The sequence below is a fragment of the Notechis scutatus genome, chromosome 2 (assembly GCF_049901735.1).
Source record: "Notechis scutatus isolate UNSWTSFEM ecotype Mainland chromosome 2, rNotScu1.2, whole genome shotgun sequence".
Lineage (NCBI taxonomy): Eukaryota > Metazoa > Chordata > Lepidosauria > Squamata > Elapidae > Notechis > Notechis scutatus.
Genome location: NC_142010.1, coordinates 80483066 through 80502159, shown reverse-complemented (window position 1 = coordinate 80502159; position 19094 = coordinate 80483066). Strand labels below are relative to the sequence as shown.

Genomic DNA, 19094 nt, shown 5'->3' with positions numbered 1-19094 from the left:
AACAACTTTGAAGTCCTCGGTTCTTTTTAAAGCTAAATAGCGAAATACATTTGTTAAGTCTGAAATTCAATTTGTATAATGCTTGTTTAGCAAGTTCACAAAGTGTCAGAATAACACTTTGCATCTTCATACAACAAGAAAATATATGCTTGGATATGCTCAGACTATTTACAGAAAGAGATGTTAAGAAAAGTTTAGAAAACATGAGCATTATACTCAGATTGTGTCTATTTGATAAAGGAACAATTGCCCATTTCCATTCAAAGAAATATATAACATTTTTCAAATATTCTTCACCATCCTACAATGGGTAAAATCTCACACTTGGTCTCCACTTACCCTGCTAGATGTGTTGGTTTAGCAAAGCTTTTTAAAATAAAAATAAAACTGCTATAATAATAAAAAGAAGAAATTGGGATGTTATTCATAATGATGGTAATCTGAAGTCATACTTTTTCATAACATTCAGGCAGTGTGGGTTTTTTAAAATATTTTTTTTAAAAAGCAAGAATTTGAAATGAATATTTCAATTTTTGTGCATTTAGAATCTAACTGAAACTTAATTGATATTTGTAAGTTTTGTAGGAATTTTCCAAGACCGCTTTGTTTCAAGTGGGCAACTACTCTGGAGTATAAAACTAACATCCAGACGCTTCATAGCTTGTCCTGCAAGATCATGAATTAAGTGATTCCGATTTGTTTTACCTATCAGCATTCAGTGGATTAAAGCATATTGGGGGTAAAGCATCTTCCTAGACTTTTTGATCTCTTAACTGAGCTTTAAATGAGACTCAGCTTGGTTAAATTATCCTCCAATCCATAGGCAGGTTCCCTCAGTATATTTGACAAATTATCCAATTAACCATTCAATAAATATCCGTGTGTTTGTGCTACCTGCCAACTCTTACCAAAAGCTTCGTAAGCCAAACAGTAACATATTCACATCTAACTCAGCAAGGAGTGAGATTCTTTTGTTTTTTTTAAGAATCAAAGGACTCCAGAACCAATACTTTGATAACTAAAAAAATCCTATACAGTTCCAATTGGTTTAGGGAGGTAGGGAGGACAGAAGGTAATCCTGAGATAATCCTGATCCTGAGAAGGAGCAGACAGACATTTTATAAGACCAATTGACTCCATCTTCCCACCGGACATTTGTGGCTATGGTACATAAGAATGCAAAAATGCTTCCCCATCAATTAAAAGTAATGACTTTGTAAAAGAAAAAAATAGCATTCTTTGCTGCAAACAGTGTAGGAATAGAATACAATGTGTTTTTAATATTTTTTTCCTAATATTGATAAAAGTTGCCTAAGTGCCTACCTTAGAAATGAAACATCTATGGATTGGGCTATTAAATTAATAGAAATTCAACCTGCCCTTAGCAGTGAGATTAGAAGTACATTCAATATTATCGGGGGATCTTGAGGAACATAGAAGCAAATGAATTCTTTTTAATAAAATTTCCTTTCTCTGCCAATGTCAACATTTCATATTCAATCAACATTGCATCAATATTTTATTTCCAAGCATTCCTTGGAATGATAGCTTTCAAAGTTTCATTTCAAAATGTCATTGATAGCTATAAATAATGCAGATTCTCAGAATTTTTGAATCAAATTGAGAGAAGAAGAGACTGTGAAAGAGGGATTAACTTGAAGATGTTGATGCTTCAGCTGAAATTTTTTCAACATCCTCTCCCAAAATAGGAAGGTTGCTATTTCCAAGGTCCTGTTTTTTAAACTGTGAGTGGGGTTGGAGATGCATATCATCTGTGTATTTGACTAGCATTGTTGTCAGACAGGGACACTGATTACAGAAATAGCATTGCAGAAAGGCAACATAGCTGGAGTAGACCAAGTTGGGAAAATATACTCTAGAAGTTTATAAACCCACCAACGCTGATCTATTCCTATGTAACTGCTCTCTTAAATATAATGCATGAAGCAACCTTAAAAAGTAGTAAAGGGTTTCCCTGTCCAGTCATGTCCAACTCTAGGAGGCAGGGCTCATCTATGTTTCTTAGACAAGGGAGCCAGTGTTGACTGAAAACACACCCATGGCCGTGTGGCCAACATAACTATATGCCAAGATGCATAGAATGCTGTTACCTTCCCACCAAAATGGTACCTATTCATTCAGTGGTATTTGCAGGCTAAATGGGCAGGCACTGGGGCAAGTAACGGAGCTCACTCTGTCATGCAGCCCTTGGGTCTCAAACCTGGGCTGTCAGCTTGTCACCTTATCTTTAACCATTGAGTCATTATGACCCTTAAAAAGTAATAGAATAGAATAGAGTTGGAAGGGACCTTGGAAGTCCAGGCCCCAAGCAGGAGAACTTATACCATTCAGATGAGTGACTGTGTAGTCTCTTCTTAAAAACCTCCAGTGATGAGGACCCACAATTTCTGAAGGCAATTTGTTCCACTGGTCAATTGTCCTCACTGTTAGGAAGCTTTTTCTTAATTCCAGGTTGCTTTTCTCTTTGATTAGTTTCTAAGCATTGTTTCTTGTCCTGCCCTCTGGTGTTTTGGAGAATAATCTGACCCCCTCTTCTTTGTGGCAGCCCTTCAAATACTGAAAAACTGCTATCATGTCAGTATTCTAGCATGCTTCTTCTTTTCTTTAGACTAACCAAACCCAAAACCTTTATTGAATAGTAAAGAAGTAATCCAGATCTCATCTGATAGCGTGGAAATAATGGTAGTGAACTGAATGTGGCAGAAAGTCTTCTAGTGAAAAATGCTTCAGCATCAAGAAAAGCACAGGTAGCTGTGCTGTGCTTGGTTTATGTGTAGGGGCATTTGGCAAAATTATTACCTTTTAAAAGCAGGATTATTAGATTCCAAAGCCCGAGCTTTTGGAAATATCTCTACTGCTTGAATTAAAGCCTGGTTAAAATTAAAATTTTGTATCATATTGCATGTAGTTTGTTTACTGATAGACCCAGTATTCTACCCTTCCAGTTAGGTTTTAGAAGTTAGGCTTTGGGAAGAAAAAATCTTAATGAATGCTACAAAGAAGAAGATGTTTTTCTGGTGGTAGAATTTCCCTATCCAAAAGAAAGAAAATGAGAGAAACCAACTTCTTTAGTTACTTTCAGAAATACCAGCTGCTTAGAAGCAACGTTCAAAAGAGTTAAATGTCATTCAGTGTCAATTCAAAAGCCTGATGATGTCTGTGAGGATGGCTTTTTAATATGTTCAAAGGTTATTACAGCTTCCTGGAACTAGCCCCAGCTTTGAATGAATGCTACAATTTGATGGACCTTTGGTCAAATCACTCCTTTGAAACAGATTTGGGCTTCAAAGTAAGGAAAGCAAATAATTCTGCAGCCTTTCTAAACATTTTGCAAATTCTTGGGTCAAATCTGATATTTAAGATCGGCATGACTTAATATTTTAGGATTAATCTCTAGACATCCAGGAAATGATGCCAGACTGATACGCACAGAACTAAACATTTACTATTTTTAACAAGGCTATGCGAATGTCATTTTCCTGCCAGCTTCTTTGTTTTTAGTGTGCCTATGCTAACTAACTAATACTATCAGCAAGCTGATGATGGATATGTGTTCATCCTAAGCAGAAACTCGGCTACTGATGAATTACCTCAGCTGGAAGTTGATTCCAAGCTTTCACTACTCTTTCTGTAAAGAAATACTTTTATTTTGAATTTCCTCTTACCACTTTTTGTTACCTATTTTGTTACCTTTGTTACAGTTTATTTTTTTAATTTTTAAATCATTGTAAACATTAATGTAAACCAATTAAGATAATTGTGAATTCATTTCAGACAATCTAGGCCAGGTCTGTCAAACTCCGGCCTGCGGGTCGGATGTGTCAAGCTCTGGCCATGCCCACGCCTGGTTTAACGAAGGGGAAAAAAGTCCCAATATGTCAGATGGTGCTGCTATGATGACATGAGTATGCCACCCCTGATCTAGGCTCTTTAGCAGACAATATGAAGGTTGCTATACCACCCAGATCACATTCCTACTACCTCGGTCTTAAAACAGATGCACCAGGAATATTGTTTTAAAAATTACAGTCAAGCCATTGAAGGTAGCCTGTTGAAATTGGGTAATGCTAAGTCCCTCTAAAGCAGGGCGTCAAATTCAAGACCTGAGGGCCGGATCTGGCATGAGTAGTCCCCCAGACTTCGTTTTTTCTGGCAGAGGGCTACAGGAGTCCATTACAATTGAAAATAAAGTGAGTGACATCAAGCTAGCCACACCCATGCTGGCCAAGCCCACCTGCCCCCCCCCAAGGTCAAACACAACCCTGATACAGCCCTCAGTGAAATTATGTTTGTCACCCCTGCTCTAAAGAGTTCACTATCCTGGTTAATTCCATCCAATAACATCCTCAAATAGAGCAATTATAGATATTTTGTTCCTTCTCCAAAATAGCCTATGGAAGAATATTTTAAAATTGAATCTTGAAGCATCTCATGGTTCTCAGATCTTAGTATGCAAGCCTAAATTGTACCTTGTTCCCTTTGACTCTAAAAATCTCCAGGATCATTAGAATCAGGACCAATATTTTTCTAGGCCTAACAATTATTGCCCTATTATTTTGTATTCTCTCCTGGAAGCAAAGGAGGTACTTGCCTATGGCAATGTAGTGCTCATAGGGAGATTTTTATAGCCTAGAAATGGGATAAAAAAGAGGAAAAGAGTGTGTGCACCAATTTGGTATAGTGATTATCGCACTAGGCTAGAAAATATGAGTTCTAGTTCTGCCACAGGTCACTGCTGGGTGACCTTGGGCCAGTAACTCTCTCTAAGTCCTGAAATCAGGTAATGGCAAACCACTTCTGAAGTCTTGAAAATAGAAGGAAATTGCTAGTCCAGTCACGTGGAATCAACAACTGAAACACACACACACATATATACACCAAAATAGCCTTAATAACATTAAGTTGTCACTCATAGTACATTTAAAATAGGGCTGAGGACTGCATTAGAATGAATCAGAAATATGGGGCAATTAGGATATTTTTTAACCTATACAAGATGGAACACAGTTCAAGGGCCTCTACAAAGCTTTGTCTCAGATTTGCAATGTGCAGTCTGACCATGCAAGATCAGAAAAAATTCACTATTTATGTAAAAAGGAGATTTTTAAAAAATGACTTATGACACATTTTTACTTTCTAAAATACTTTGGTAGGCTAGTGTCACAAAAAGAAAATTGGAGTCAGTGGTTTTACTGGAATACTAGTTGTTTCAGTTAGCTCTTCCCTCTTCACAAAAATTGTTCAAGCTATTTGGCACAGTGAGCTCTGACTGTAAGATTTTTTTCTTTACCAAATTCTATTCCCTCTGACAACAACCAGAAATTAAATGAGAAATTCTCAATGTTCAAATCCTGTCCAAAACTCTGAACTGAATTAAACTGAATTAAAGATGTCCCAGTTAATACCTCTCAACCCTGTAAAGACATTTGCTTATACACATGATGCCTAATAAATAATAAAACGGGCCATTGCAACCACTCTTTTGCTTTTTTTATTTTTGTTTTTCTACCTATCTTTTAAAAACTATTTTGTGGTTGCTTAATTGGTGCCTAATCCTGACTCACCCGCTGAAAAGCTTGGTGCACTCTCTAGTAAGATAATGTTCATTCGTGATTAGACTGAAGACCTTGTCATTTGCATCAAGCCAGGGATATAGATAAATAATGATAAACAAACATGCACCTTAACCAGTCTGTACCTTACTGCAGGGAGCTATCCAGTATGCGATGGCGAGGAATGGAAGGCCTATGGAAACTCCGAAGACAGCCAAGAATTTCACAGCAATTGACTGCTGGCGTAAGCCTGAGAGGTTCTCATACCACATGGTGAGCAATTGTTGCTGACAGTTGGGATGGGCAACAAACTGCAAGAGGAAAATAAAGGTAAGGATTGCTTGAAAAGGAGAGGAATTGTAAAAGTAAGCAGTGCCCGCCCCCTCACAGCCTCTGGAGTACAGATAAGACAAATGGTTGATAGTCAAAATGACAGAGTGAAGAAATAGACTTCATGAAAAACATTAAGTGTCTCCAAAATGAGTGCAAAGAAAACTGATACATAAGCCTTAGCAATCTTTGGGGAGAAGGAAGATAGGAAGGAAGGAAGGAAGGAAGGAAGGAAGGAAGGAAGGAAGGAAGGAAGGAAGGAAGGAAGGAAGGACGGACTACCCAAAAGTGTTTTTTCAAGGGGCAACTGGAATTTCTTGACTTTTCTTTGAAGATATTTTGCTTCTCATCCAAGAAGCTTCTTCAGCTCTGACTGGATGGTGGGGATGAGAAATGAAATGTCTTCAGAGAAAAAGCAAGAAAGTCCAGTTGCCTCCTGAAAAACACCTTTGGGACAACCATAACCTTGATGACTGAGAATCTCCATACATAGGCAGGAAGGAATAATTTTAATCTTTCAATTCAGTCGATGGAGACTTACTTCTTCAACTTCTTCTTCAGCTCTACATATCAATAACTTGAGCATTTTAAATTGCCATCTCTTACCATGTTCCCATCTAAGATATTAAATTGAGTAGCATTTTCTGTAGATTCTGTTCCTGGATGCAGCTTTGTTGCCTACTCCTGACTGAAAATTTCCTAATTATCTTCACTTAAAAGGTCCAGTGTGAAATTCTGAAACCAAATTCAAACCAAATAGTCAGCATGGTTCAGGTCACATCTAACAAGCAATGCCATCTGATATTACTTGCTATTAGAACAGCATCCTCCCAGAAATCTGAACAGCCCTGACTCTTTTTTTATTTTAGATGAACCCTAAAAATCTGGCTTTCTCCCTAGTAGTTGGGTTAAGAGAGGGTATAGGTTCAATGTGCATATGATTTTGAATTTGATTGAACTTTTATGTTTTGAATCTGTATACCACCTGGAATTATTCCAAGTGGATGGCCTACAAATGCGATAAATTAATACTTAAAAACAAATAAATGCTGACAAAGAATAGATGGGAGCTACTTGTTGATTGAATTATCCTCAGGAGATAGAGATAGCAGTGTTTTGGATTTCCTGGTTAATTGTCAAGTGTAAATAGATCACAGGATGTACAGAGAAATCTGATAGCCCACAAAAAAATCATCAGACTGTGAGGGTAAAGCACATAGAAGAGACATTTAGTATTTTAAAAGAAGAATACATATCGTTAGACCTCGACTTACAACCATTCACTCAGTGATCATTCAAAGTTACAACAGCATTGAAAAAAGTGATTTACAACCGGTCTTTGCACTTACAACCATTGCAACATCTTTACAGTCATGTGACCAGGATTTGGGCATTTGGTGACTGCCATGGACTTATGATGTTTGCAGGATCCTGGGGTTATGTGATTGCCATTTGTGACATTCCCAGCTGACTTCTGACAAAGTCAATGATTTCTGGTCTGAATGGTTATATATTGTGTGTAATATCTGTCTGCCAAAAGTAATTTTGGAGAATGGGATTGAGAAGGAATCCCTGTGGATTTTACTCTCCTAGTCATTACTGACTATAGTGGGTGGTGTCATCTCCATTTTGAGGACATGAACCAGCACTGTCCAAAAATATTTCCATTGTCATGAGGCCAGCATGACATTGGAGAGTGCTGTTTCCTCCCCACCATAGTGGTACCTATTTAATCTACTCGCATTTGCGTGTTTTCGAACTGCTAGGTGGGCAGGAACTAAGCAAAGACAAGTTCTCACTTTGTTGCATAATGCTCAGTAATATTTGCCTGCCAATAGTAATTTTGGAGAAAGGGATTCAGAAATGCTATTTAATTTATGTCCTGTATTTGAGCTTCCAATGAGATGAGACATCTGGCTGGCCAATTTGAGAATGGAAGAGAAGGGCTTTTGGTTTGATCTGCTTGTGTTCTCACATGCTTAATTGCTTGATATCAACCTATGGCTTCCTAATGATAAAATTACAGCAGCTTCACAAAAGAATTTTATTCCCTAAGATAAAAGCATCTCTCTTTGCATGATTTCCCATGAAATGACTGCTTCCCAATACAGCATATCATGTTCTCCTGATTGTTAATCATCTTTCAACATGATTAAAGATAAAGATAATGAAAAGCAGAGATAAAGGAAGTGTTATTATCATAGTTTATTATATGTGTGGGAAAGGAAAAGAGATTAAGGCTCTTCAAGAGAAAATAGAAAGAATACTGAAAGAAAAATGTTGAGAGACAAAAGCCCCAGAGATGGCATGACACATCACCATATAAATGATATAAAGGATTCTGAATATTTGGGGAAAAAGCAGTTTGATGCTGTGAATTGATTGCAGTGGTGTTTATAGTAAATCCATTGCTAATAAATAAAACAATAATATTTATGTACTTTTTTCACTGCCATCAAGGGAGTTTTGGATATTGATCTCAAACTCACAATGATAAGTTATTGTAGAAGTAGGCACAATTATAATTGCACAGTGAAAGGGCAGATGATGGCTTTCCCCACAGCTGACTTTGCCTATAACACTAGGCTTAAAACATGAAGAGATGCTTCTGGCTGAGAACACTCATCCTCAGGCAAGGAAGATCATCAAACTATGGCACTATAGGAATCCCAAAGAGCCCTCACCCAAGAAACAATGGAGAGGTAATCAAAGACCACCAATCTTGATCTTAGTCATTGTGACTCAGACCTTAAATTGGAGAATGTCCACCCATTCTGCAAGAAGACCACCATTACCCAGATAGAGAGCCAGACAGTCTGGGATAGGAGTGGGAGCAGAAATGTATTTGCTTCACAGATCAGATTAAATTCAGATCAAATTTTATTACAGTCCTAAGGCCAGAAATAAAATATTGACTAAAAGATGTATTACAGAGAGACAGACAGACAGACAGACAGAATGACTGACAGACAGATGTCTATGAAGATTCTCAGTTATCCAGGTCATGGTTCTTCTTCTTCAGCTTCTTGGATGAGAAGTGAAACATCTTCAAAAGAAAAACCAGAAATTCCAGGTGCCTCTTGAAAAAGCACTTTGGGGACAGACAGACAGACAGACAGACAGACAGACAGACAGACACACACACACACACACACATGTTGGTATCGCCACCTCCACACTCATATATGAGAAATGCCTGGCATAACCAGCTCTATTTAAAGAACAACATTGTGCTGGAAAGTTGGACTGATTGGTGACAATAGTATTTGGCTGAGGTTGACAATTTCCAATATTTATGGCCCCAAGAAATGCAGTTTTGGACAAGGTCAACCTTCCAATATTGCAAGCCTTGGTCTTTGACCTAAAATGTAAGCACTTCATATTAAGTCTTTGCTGTGAAGTTTTCCCCCAAACCTGAGCCCTTGCTAAATTGTTATATCAAACACTGTCCTGCTCTATAAATTACCAGTAAAGAATTTTATTTTATCTGAGCTCAGACTTTATTTACAACAGTGTTTTTGCAGGACAGATTTATGACACTGACTTTAGAGTACAAGGCAATACAGTACTTCAAGAAATATCAAGTCGCTGACAGAATTTACTTTCAATCCTTAGTATTTGATTGTTTTGATAATTCTCTCTCTCAATTTACTACTTAAGGTGGACCATAAAGATTAGCATGTTCCTTCCCATGAAGTTTAGTATCAAATATGCTAAGAAGGTATGTGCAGTTGTAATGGTACATATGGCATAGTGGAAGAGACAGTGCCATGAGGATGTTATATCAGGGATGCTTCGTCCTTCTTGTGCCATGGACATATATTATCCTGTGTTTTGAGGATATCCAAGATGGGTGGTTCTGTGTTGCATCTGATTTTGATGATACTTGTGTAGATGTGCCAGCTTTCTTTGCTATAAAAGGATTGTGACTTGAATAATTCTGATCTATAATGCTGTGCTACTGATCATAGCCCTGTGCCAACACTATTCTTCATATTAAATATTTGTATAAAAGCTTACTTTTAATTGAATATCAAAGTGACTGTGTACTCTCTTGTACACATTAACTCTGAAAGAAGTTTACATTAGAAGCCTGCTTGACACTTCTATATTTGCAATGTGATAATGGCACAGAATATGTTTTTAAAATATATAATTTGTGCTTAAAAACAATGGAAAGGAAAAATGAGCTAGATCTAAAATGAGCTCGGGCCAAGCATTCATCCATGTCATGAAGATGAAGATCAACTTTTGGACATGAACCAGTTCTTCAAGGACTAGTCTTTTTTTACTCTATCCCTTTTAGTAGCTGGTGATTTCTTTCCACTTAACAGGAGGCTGTACTAGAAGGATTGTAAAATCTTCTTTTATGCAATTTTTCTATTGTTATTTATTATTATTAAATTTATTTCCCACCCATGTCATGGTTCAAGGCAACTCTACATTCTACAAGGAGAATCAGTGCTGAGATAAAGAGATAGAGCTTCGGACTGAATATGGGTGCTTGGGTTGTTATTTTTTTTACAACATTGCTATTTGTTCTGCTGTAAAAAGAGCAAATGCAAAGGAACATTCTGTATGTGGTACAGAACTCTGATTGCACACCGAATCTCTGTGCTTGAACAAAATAGGTGATGGGACCTCTTTTTCCACAGGCATCTTCTATTCCATTATCATTACTATTTATGTATGTATATAACAAAGACAATATTCTTGAGTTATATATGCACAATACATTGCCTTTTTTTAAAAGCCCATATTATTACCTGGTCAGTGTTATGGTGCTTCTGCATCATAAATGTGCAGAATGGTGAACTGTATTATTTTAGTATGTGTATCATTTCTTTCACTTTTGAGCTCTCTGCTCCTGTCATTTCTTTCATGAAAATGAGGATGAGCAACTCTATTCTAATAAGTGAGGCAATCTTCAGGGGATTAGGAAGTCAAGGGACAAGGGTGAAAGCTTTCTGGTAGTTCTTACAATTATTATGACTCCATGGCCAATGTAGTGAAATTTCTAATTTAATGGGGCAGACAGCAATCTGTTTGGAATCACTTGCCAAGTTTTAAGAATGGAATTGTGAGAATGGAAGAGGGGGGGAGGGAGGTTTTTTTCTTCCAACTAACTGTGTTCTGAAATACATAGGAAAATTATTATTATTATTTATCTCAAACTCAATTTACACCTTTGCTATTAATTAAACTGAAATATGTGACACAGGGAAGTCTTTGTCTTTTATGATGAATTAAGAACTATGTTGCCAGTTGGAGAAAGCTGGAGTCAGACTCTTGAGAGTGCCAATTAGTTAGCATAGAAAAAGATGCACTTGACATCTATAGTGAAGCTGTGGGTGATGAATGGATGCTGCCATTGGGGATCTACTGACTTCAGACTAAAATGGAGAAAGAAAAATCCATTCCATTTCTAACTCAGTTGCAACTTACATGTAGTACATTTCTCAAAAAAAAAATAAAAATCAAGGACACCATCTAAATATAGTTGAGCATGTTTATGTCTTAATAGTTGCTTTTAGACTTGGAGAAGCAGGTTTGACTCGATCAAGGTGACTGCAGTGATATATACCATTCTATCAATTAGCTATTTTCCTCCTGGACCCAAATCTATCCAAACCTCCAACTCAAGATAAAGTATGAATGGGAAGACAGTGACATTTACTTTCCCACTTTTATTCGCTTGCTGGTGAGCTCCCTTTGGGCCATGGAGGTGGAGCAGGTGAGCAATTAGCAGGGCCAAGAAGAGCACTGGTGACATCAAGTTGTGATGTGCATAATGATCACCAGCAATCATGCTCATCCTGGATTTGAATGAGTGAGAGTTGGCAAACTATGCTCTAGGAGACAATGATGCCCTGCAGCTTCAAGTCATTTTGTTCTATGGCTGTCTTGAGGCATGACATACTTTTTGTGAGGGGAGTTGAATTTGTCAGATTCTCCAGAAGTGCTTGCTTTCTTCAGCAACTTTCTAGTTGTTACATTTATGTTCAATATAGTACTCCACCTGCAATTTTATCCCCATCACAAGCCTGTGAGGTAAATTAAGCTGAGACATAGTGATTGGCCCAAAGTTACCAGTGATATATCTTTAAGGATATCCTTAAACTTAGATTTTCAGAGTCAAACATTTTTGTTACTATCTCATTCTGGTTATCAAAATGTCCTCCTCTTCTCCAAAATGGTTTTTATCTTTATGCTTTATGACAATGGAAAATTAACATAGCCAAACAATATGCTCAGTTTCTGAAAGGACTTTTTTAAACTGCTGGATGTTCCTATCATAACTAATGCATCTTACCAGCAGTTTGGCAGTTCAAATCTCACCGGACACAAGGTTGACACAGCCTTCCATCCTTCCAAGGTCAGTAAAATGAGGAGCCAGATTGTTGGAGGCAATATGCTGGCTCTGTGAACTGCTTAGAAAGGGCTTTAAAATACTGTGAAGTGGTATATAAGTCTAAGTGCTATTGCTAGTGCTACCTAACATTCAGATCATTGACAGAAACTTCAAGCTATTTTAGTTGGGTAAATGATGATGACTACCACCCTAAGCTATTTGAGAAAACATTCATCATGGAATATCAATTATACAACAAGATGTAGGTTGCTGCTTTTAAAGGACCTTACTATTAGAGAATCACCCAGGCTTGCCTGAATCCAGAACACAACAGGTGCCTCTACCTCCCAAACTAAGCAGGTGACTTTGAGCTTTGACACACAGCATAAATTATGTACTGGATCTGGTGCTATCCTTCAAGTTCCCATAAACATTTTAAACTTAAAATATATCTCTTATATATAATTTTAGCTTCATGACAAACTCAGTTGACTTTCACTGATTTCACTGTCGCTATACTTTTATTTTACCTGAAATAGACATCTGTATGAATGAGTTCAAGTAGATGGGAAGATACACCTCTATATCTGTCATAATTTAATAGCAGTTTCCCTTCCCAACTCCTGCCTTAATTCATTCTAGAGCATCATGCTGAGTGATAATGCACTGGCATTTTCTCTGCCCAGTGTGCAGCTTTTGAGTGCAAGTGGTTACAGGGGAACCCTTGAAAATGAAACCTAGCTGCTCCAAATTGAACTGAGTCACAAAGAGGAGAAAATTAAAGAGCATCTTATAATTCTCTTATTAATTGAATAATTACTAGCTAACATTCCCCATGTGCTTAAAGGCCTTTCTTGGTAGGGTTTCCTGTTAAAACCAGCCCTTGTTAAAAACACCCCCCTCCCCCACACACAGCTAGAGTCTTTTTCGGACTAAAGCAAAGTGGAAAATCTTTGATCTGGTGAATCTTATGTGACCAAAAATGATTTGGTAATGGTTGCATCAATTCCCCCATTCCCCAGGCTGCTTGGGATTGTTCTCCAACCTTTTGGAATAGATTTGCAGGGAGCCAAGGGAGGTTGCAGAAAGAAGAGGAAACTCCACTCATTGAAGCTTATGCTGAATTGAAGGGGACACTTTTATTCAATAGGTACCTTTTTTTTTTGGTCAGGCTCCTTAAGGGTTACATTCTGACCATAGAAATCATATGACACTAGATTAGGATGAAAAAAACCAAAGTGTGAAAAGTAAGCAACTACCCAATCACCCTTTCCCAGTCAAAAAGGTCATTGAAAGTTTGAACAATAACTATCTGATTCACCAGGTAGGTTTAGAGCCTTAGGTCAAGAAAAGCTGGCACAAAGTTTGAAGGCAACTGTCTTAGTAAATAATTTGAAGTGGGCCTGCCAAATAAATCACACATTCTTGGAGGAAAGGTCATCTCTCAGGCAGTAGTTTTATATGCACAGGTCCTCAGAGAGAGTAATAAAACAAACTCATTATGCATATGAGAAGCATAATAGCAAAAGGAAATTTAGTATGAGCCATTCAAATTAGAATTCCAAATGTCAGCAGTTATTATAGACACAAATTATTTATTCTGATTGGGAAAGCGAGCTGTACTGAAATCTGGGAAAGAAATGGTTAGCTGCTTACTCAGTCTCTATTATTCTTTTCCCTTAATAGTTTCTGGCAGGAAATGAAATTTAATGTCCACTGAATGAGGTCTACTTCATCTATATGTTCATTCACTAATCTTCCTCTGTGTAAATATCATACTCTTTTTCTCTTACCAGAATCATTAATACAAGGCAAAAACATGAAGCACATGCTTTTTTAAAACAAATTAGAAAATATGGTCAATAACCCACAGATAAACAACGACAAGAATAAAATACCACGAAATATAAGTATAATGCAAAAGGAGGAGGACAAGGAGAAAGAGGAGGAGGAGGAGGAGGAGGAGGAGGAGGAGGAGGAGGAGAGGAGGAGGAGGAGGAGGAGGAGAAGAAGAAGAAGAAGAAGAAAGAAGAAGAAGAAGAAGAAGAAGAAGAAGAAGAAGAAGAAGAAGAAGAAGAAGAAGAAGAAGAAGAAGAAGAAGAAGAAGAAGAAGAAGAAGAAGAAGAAGAAGAAGAAGAAGAAGAAGAAGAAGAAGAAGAAGAAGAAGAAGAAGAAGAAACATAAATGGGGAAAAAGAAGTTAAATCTAGAGAATAACAAAGGACTGGTACCAAGATATCAACAGTATCAAGATGAAAACAGTGTTTTCATTCTGGTTGAGATAGCAACCAACATGAACTTAGGCACACTGTTTGTAACAAATTGCTTGTGATTCTGCAAGAGAAAGCATACAGCTTTACCTTACAGTGATATTGACTTCTACTAATGAGAAACTTTAAAAGATAGACCATATGGTGTTTTGGTAGAGACAATAAAGAACATATGGGCAAGGGGTTCAGGCTTACTGAATCCTAAGGACAGACTCTTTGCAAATGTGATTTTCTGGTATCTACCCTCCAATATCACTGTAGGAAAGATGACAAAATGGACCAAGCAAAAAAAAACTTTGCACAGCATAGCAGAGCTGAGACAGAGATTAGCAGGAACAAATGGCTTATTAAAAGCACCCCTGAGATTCACTAACAACCTCCAGATCTATCTGCTATACCACATCATAATACGCTGGTGGAATTCTGCTCTGGTTTCTCTAAGCCTAAAGACCACATGAACTGGGAGGAGTGGTTTCAAAAATGTCAGTCAGCCAAAATTTTTGTCTTCCATCACAAAGAGGAGTTGTCAGAAAGAATTAAGAAGGCTATTGAAGATAAGTCTTAACCAGTGAGAGAAGCAACAAATGTTGCCTCATTCCTTGGGGACAACCATGTCTTATTCCCTACACAGAGGCCCAACACAGAGGCCTGGAAGGGAGTACACAAAAACCTGGCATGGGCCATCTCTAAGAATTTAAAGTGTTCTAGAAAGCATACCTGTGAATTGTAAAGTACCAATAAAACAGACTTTAAGGAGCTTTATAGAGCAGATTTATTTTAAACTAATAATGACAGGGAAGAACTAAAAATGATATTTGCTCTCTGATCCTTAGCTCATCATGCCCTAGAGATAGATGATAAAGAAGTTAGAAACAGACTTGGTGTTCAAATCCCAGATGTATTAATCATTTCCTCAGGCTTATATGTTGCTTCAGTCATAAAAGTGACTCCAGATAAAAATCCAATTTTCAGTCATCCCCACTGTAAAGCTTTCTGAAAAAGCCAGGTTTTCATGGACTTTCTTATTGCTTGATGCGGACTAGGTCTGTGTGGAAGGGAGGCATGAATACCTTTATGGCCTCAGGTGATAACCATCCTTTCCAGATGGGTGTTTTTGGATGGAGAAGATTCAGTAGTGGACATCACCAGGTAGACATGGGAACATGAGACAGGCAACTTACTCTCTCTCTCTCTCTCTCAATACTGAAAATCAACATGGATGGTGCAGTCTATTGTGTATATCCAACATGGAAGATACATGATGCAGGTCCAATCCAGACTCGCATAATGTTAAAGGGTTGGCTTCAGACAGTGAATGATTAATCTATATTGGATTGAGATTAAATCCATCAAAATAGGCAGATTAAAATAGGTTAATATTACACTTTTAGTATTTTTTTAATTCATATTTTTGATAAACTGAAAAGCTTTTGAAGTCCATAAGAACAATTATCAAAGGAAACCATGAAAAGAATGGGGCAGTACAGGATATGAATCAATATAGACTTGGCTAGAATATTAAACAGGTCTGTTTCCATTGAAATTCAGAATGACAGGTTTCTAACAGCTAGAAAAATGGTTAGGTAGCTTTTAGCTACAATCTGTGAGCATAGTTGCATTTTTGAAAGAAATGAAGTTTTCATCTGACCAGAAAATGCTAACAAGTGATTTGTTATTTTAATACAATGAATCTTCCTTTCACTGAATGGGTTCCCGCATTCTATTATAAAATGGTAAAATTATACAGTAGTTGCATAACTTACAAAACCCAAATGAACAATTAAAAAAAAAAAAGGAGAGGGGAGAACCTTGAAGTCAAAACAACAATTCTGTGAGTGTAAATTGCACAATAGTAAAGTTTAAACAATTAGATCAAACAACTTTTTTAAAAAAAAAACAGTAATAAACAGCAAGCTAGATCCAATTTATCAGCACAGTTGGGCCTGGAATTTTAATTATAAATTGGGGTGGTAATTGAACATATCACCACTTGACCTAACTCTATTTTATGACAATTTTATTATTGTTATAAGGTGAGTCACTACAGCCATTATGAAACCATGTGGTCATTAAGCAAATCCAGCATATCCAGTGGGTATTTTTTGCTGTTTTCTGCTGGAAAAAAAATGACAAAAAATGCAGCAAGTCACAGTGATGAGCCCATGGGATGCTATAACTAGTTGTAAATGTATGTCAGTTGCCAAGCACCCCAAGTATGGTCATGTGATCACAGGGGGGCTGGCATGATATTTTACGATGGTCAGAAGTGCCTTATATATCAAGCTCCCTTTTCGAGGCTGTTGTAACTCTGAACAATCATTAAGTAATCAGTCAATAATGAAGGCTACTTGCAAAACTCAGCCAGAAACTCTTATTGGCAACAGTGGTGGGATTCAATTTTTTTTACTACCGGTTCTGTGGGCATGGCTTGGTGGGCATGGCTAGGGAAGGAGACTGTAAAATCTCCAGTCAGAGCTGGTATTTGCTGGTTCTCCAAACTATTCAAAATTTTCGCTACCGGTTCTCCAGAACTGGTCGGAACTTGCTGAATACCACCTCTGATTGGCAAGTTTGTCATTTACACTAAGATCCTAATAAACTACGACATACATGAAATGCCACTCGTTTTAATAAGATTGCAGATTTAATAGCTTGGAAAAAAATCTTGTCATAAAGTAATCTAGAGAAACATGGGTGGGAGGGGGCAGAGAGAGGGGGGAGGGAGGGAGAGAGGGAGGGAGAAGGAGAAGGAAAGAGAGAGAGGAGAGAGAGAGAGAGAGAGAGAAAGAGAGAAATTGCTGGGTATTGAGTTAGAGATCCATATAAAAATAATAGCAATATAAAGATCCAAATAATTTTATTATTCTGTTTACACAATTAGCATGTTTGAATTAAACATTCTTTTTATTATGTACCATGAAGTCATTGTTGGCTCTTCACACCTAGACCACATGAATTAGGGGTGTCAAACTCAAGGCCTGGGATCAGATACAGCACATGGGGTGCTTAGATCTGGCCCACGGTTGTCCTGGAAACAGCAAAGGACCAGCCCAAAGTGCCTCTGCCAGTGAAAATGGAGCCTGTGCATGACCCTCCCAAGCTCCATTTTTACTGGCAGAGGGTTGCAGGAGGCCGTCCCAGCCAAAAATGGAGCTTGGGAGCCCGTTTTCACTGGCAGAGGGCTGGGGCCACCACAGGGGCCCCCAACACAAGTGATGTCATGCTGGCCATGCCCACCTCACCATGACCCCTCAAGGTCAAAACCCTGATGTGGCCCTCAATGAAATTGAGTTTGACACCCCTGAGATAGATAGATCTTCTCCATGATGATCAGCTCCTAACTTTCAGGTCTTAATCGCATAGGGAGTTATATTGACTGTTTCCTAGTATGATTTGATTGTTGATTGTACCCTATGACTATCATTAAGTGTTGTACCTTATGATTCTTGACTCTTAACGAATGTACCTTTTCTTTATGTATACTGAGAGTATTTACACCAAGACAAATTGCTTGTGTGTCCAATCACACTTGGCCAATAAAGCTATTCTATTCTATTCTATTCTATTCTATTCTATTCTATTCTATTCTATTCTATTCTATTCTATTCTATTCTATTCTATTCTATTCTATTCTAGGAAGTTATTACCAGTCACACAGACCCATTCCAATGCAATGATGGTAGATGAGAAGACTCCATGTGAATAGTTTAGCTATTCAACTGGCTTTTCCCACTTCCAAGCAGATAAAATAACATCATTGATAAAAATGAAAGACCTTGGTTACATCTGGGTTAAACCCTTAGATCATGTGAAAGCTAGCCAGAGATAAATGGTATTACAATTTAAAGCCATGGCATATGGCTCTCAGAAGATGAATGTTATCCTCATGAACTCATCAAGTAAAACATCTATTTCTAAGATTCATTGAGTATTAACAGCTCCTGAAACACAAAACAAATCCAGATGGCAAATTTTCTGAAGTATTGCTTTCACTAGCAACCTGTCTTTAATGACAATCCTGATAAACTCCCATTGAGGCCAATAAACTGCAAGAAGATGAATAAAGTCCGATTCACATTTTTCTCTATATTTAGAGATATCCATAAAGTGCTCCATATTCAAGAAACCACTTCACCACTTTTAAGCAGTGGGTGAAAAAAGCAGGTTGGTTAAATCAATAAAAGCGGCTCCTACTGTTGCAAGCAGCTCATCTGCGGCTCTTGTTCCTTAGTCCATTAAAACCTTCTAAGCATTTGTTTTGTTGCTATAATGGTTATTTCAGCATAGACAGAGGCTTTTTGTCATATATTTCCAAAATTGCATGATTAGGACACATGAATGGATTATGGAAAACTAGCTCGTTGGCATATATCAGCGGGAGGTCTGACAGATACAAGGGACCAATATATGTATAAAAGGAACAAAGCACTGATGTGCTGCCATGACCATCATCTTGTGGTGGTCTTTTAAAAACATCCTCCTCACCCTCTCCGGACATTGGTTCTGTCATTTCTGGTTTCCCCTGACTTCTTTATCATCATCTAAAACTTCTGACTTCTTTATCATCATC

At 37.6% G+C, this 19094-nt stretch overlaps 1 protein-coding gene across 1 annotated transcript in view; it reads right to left on the bottom strand.

Annotated features, from left to right (window-relative positions):
* Nucleotides 1-19094, bottom strand: part of TRPC7 (transient receptor potential cation channel subfamily C member 7) — a 131118-nt gene that overhangs the window by 49141 nt on the left and 62883 nt on the right. The window contains 1 exon segment of the mRNA XM_087955275.1: nt 5720-5884. Within this exon segment, the coding sequence (XP_087811401.1) occupies nt 5720-5884 (165 nt within the window).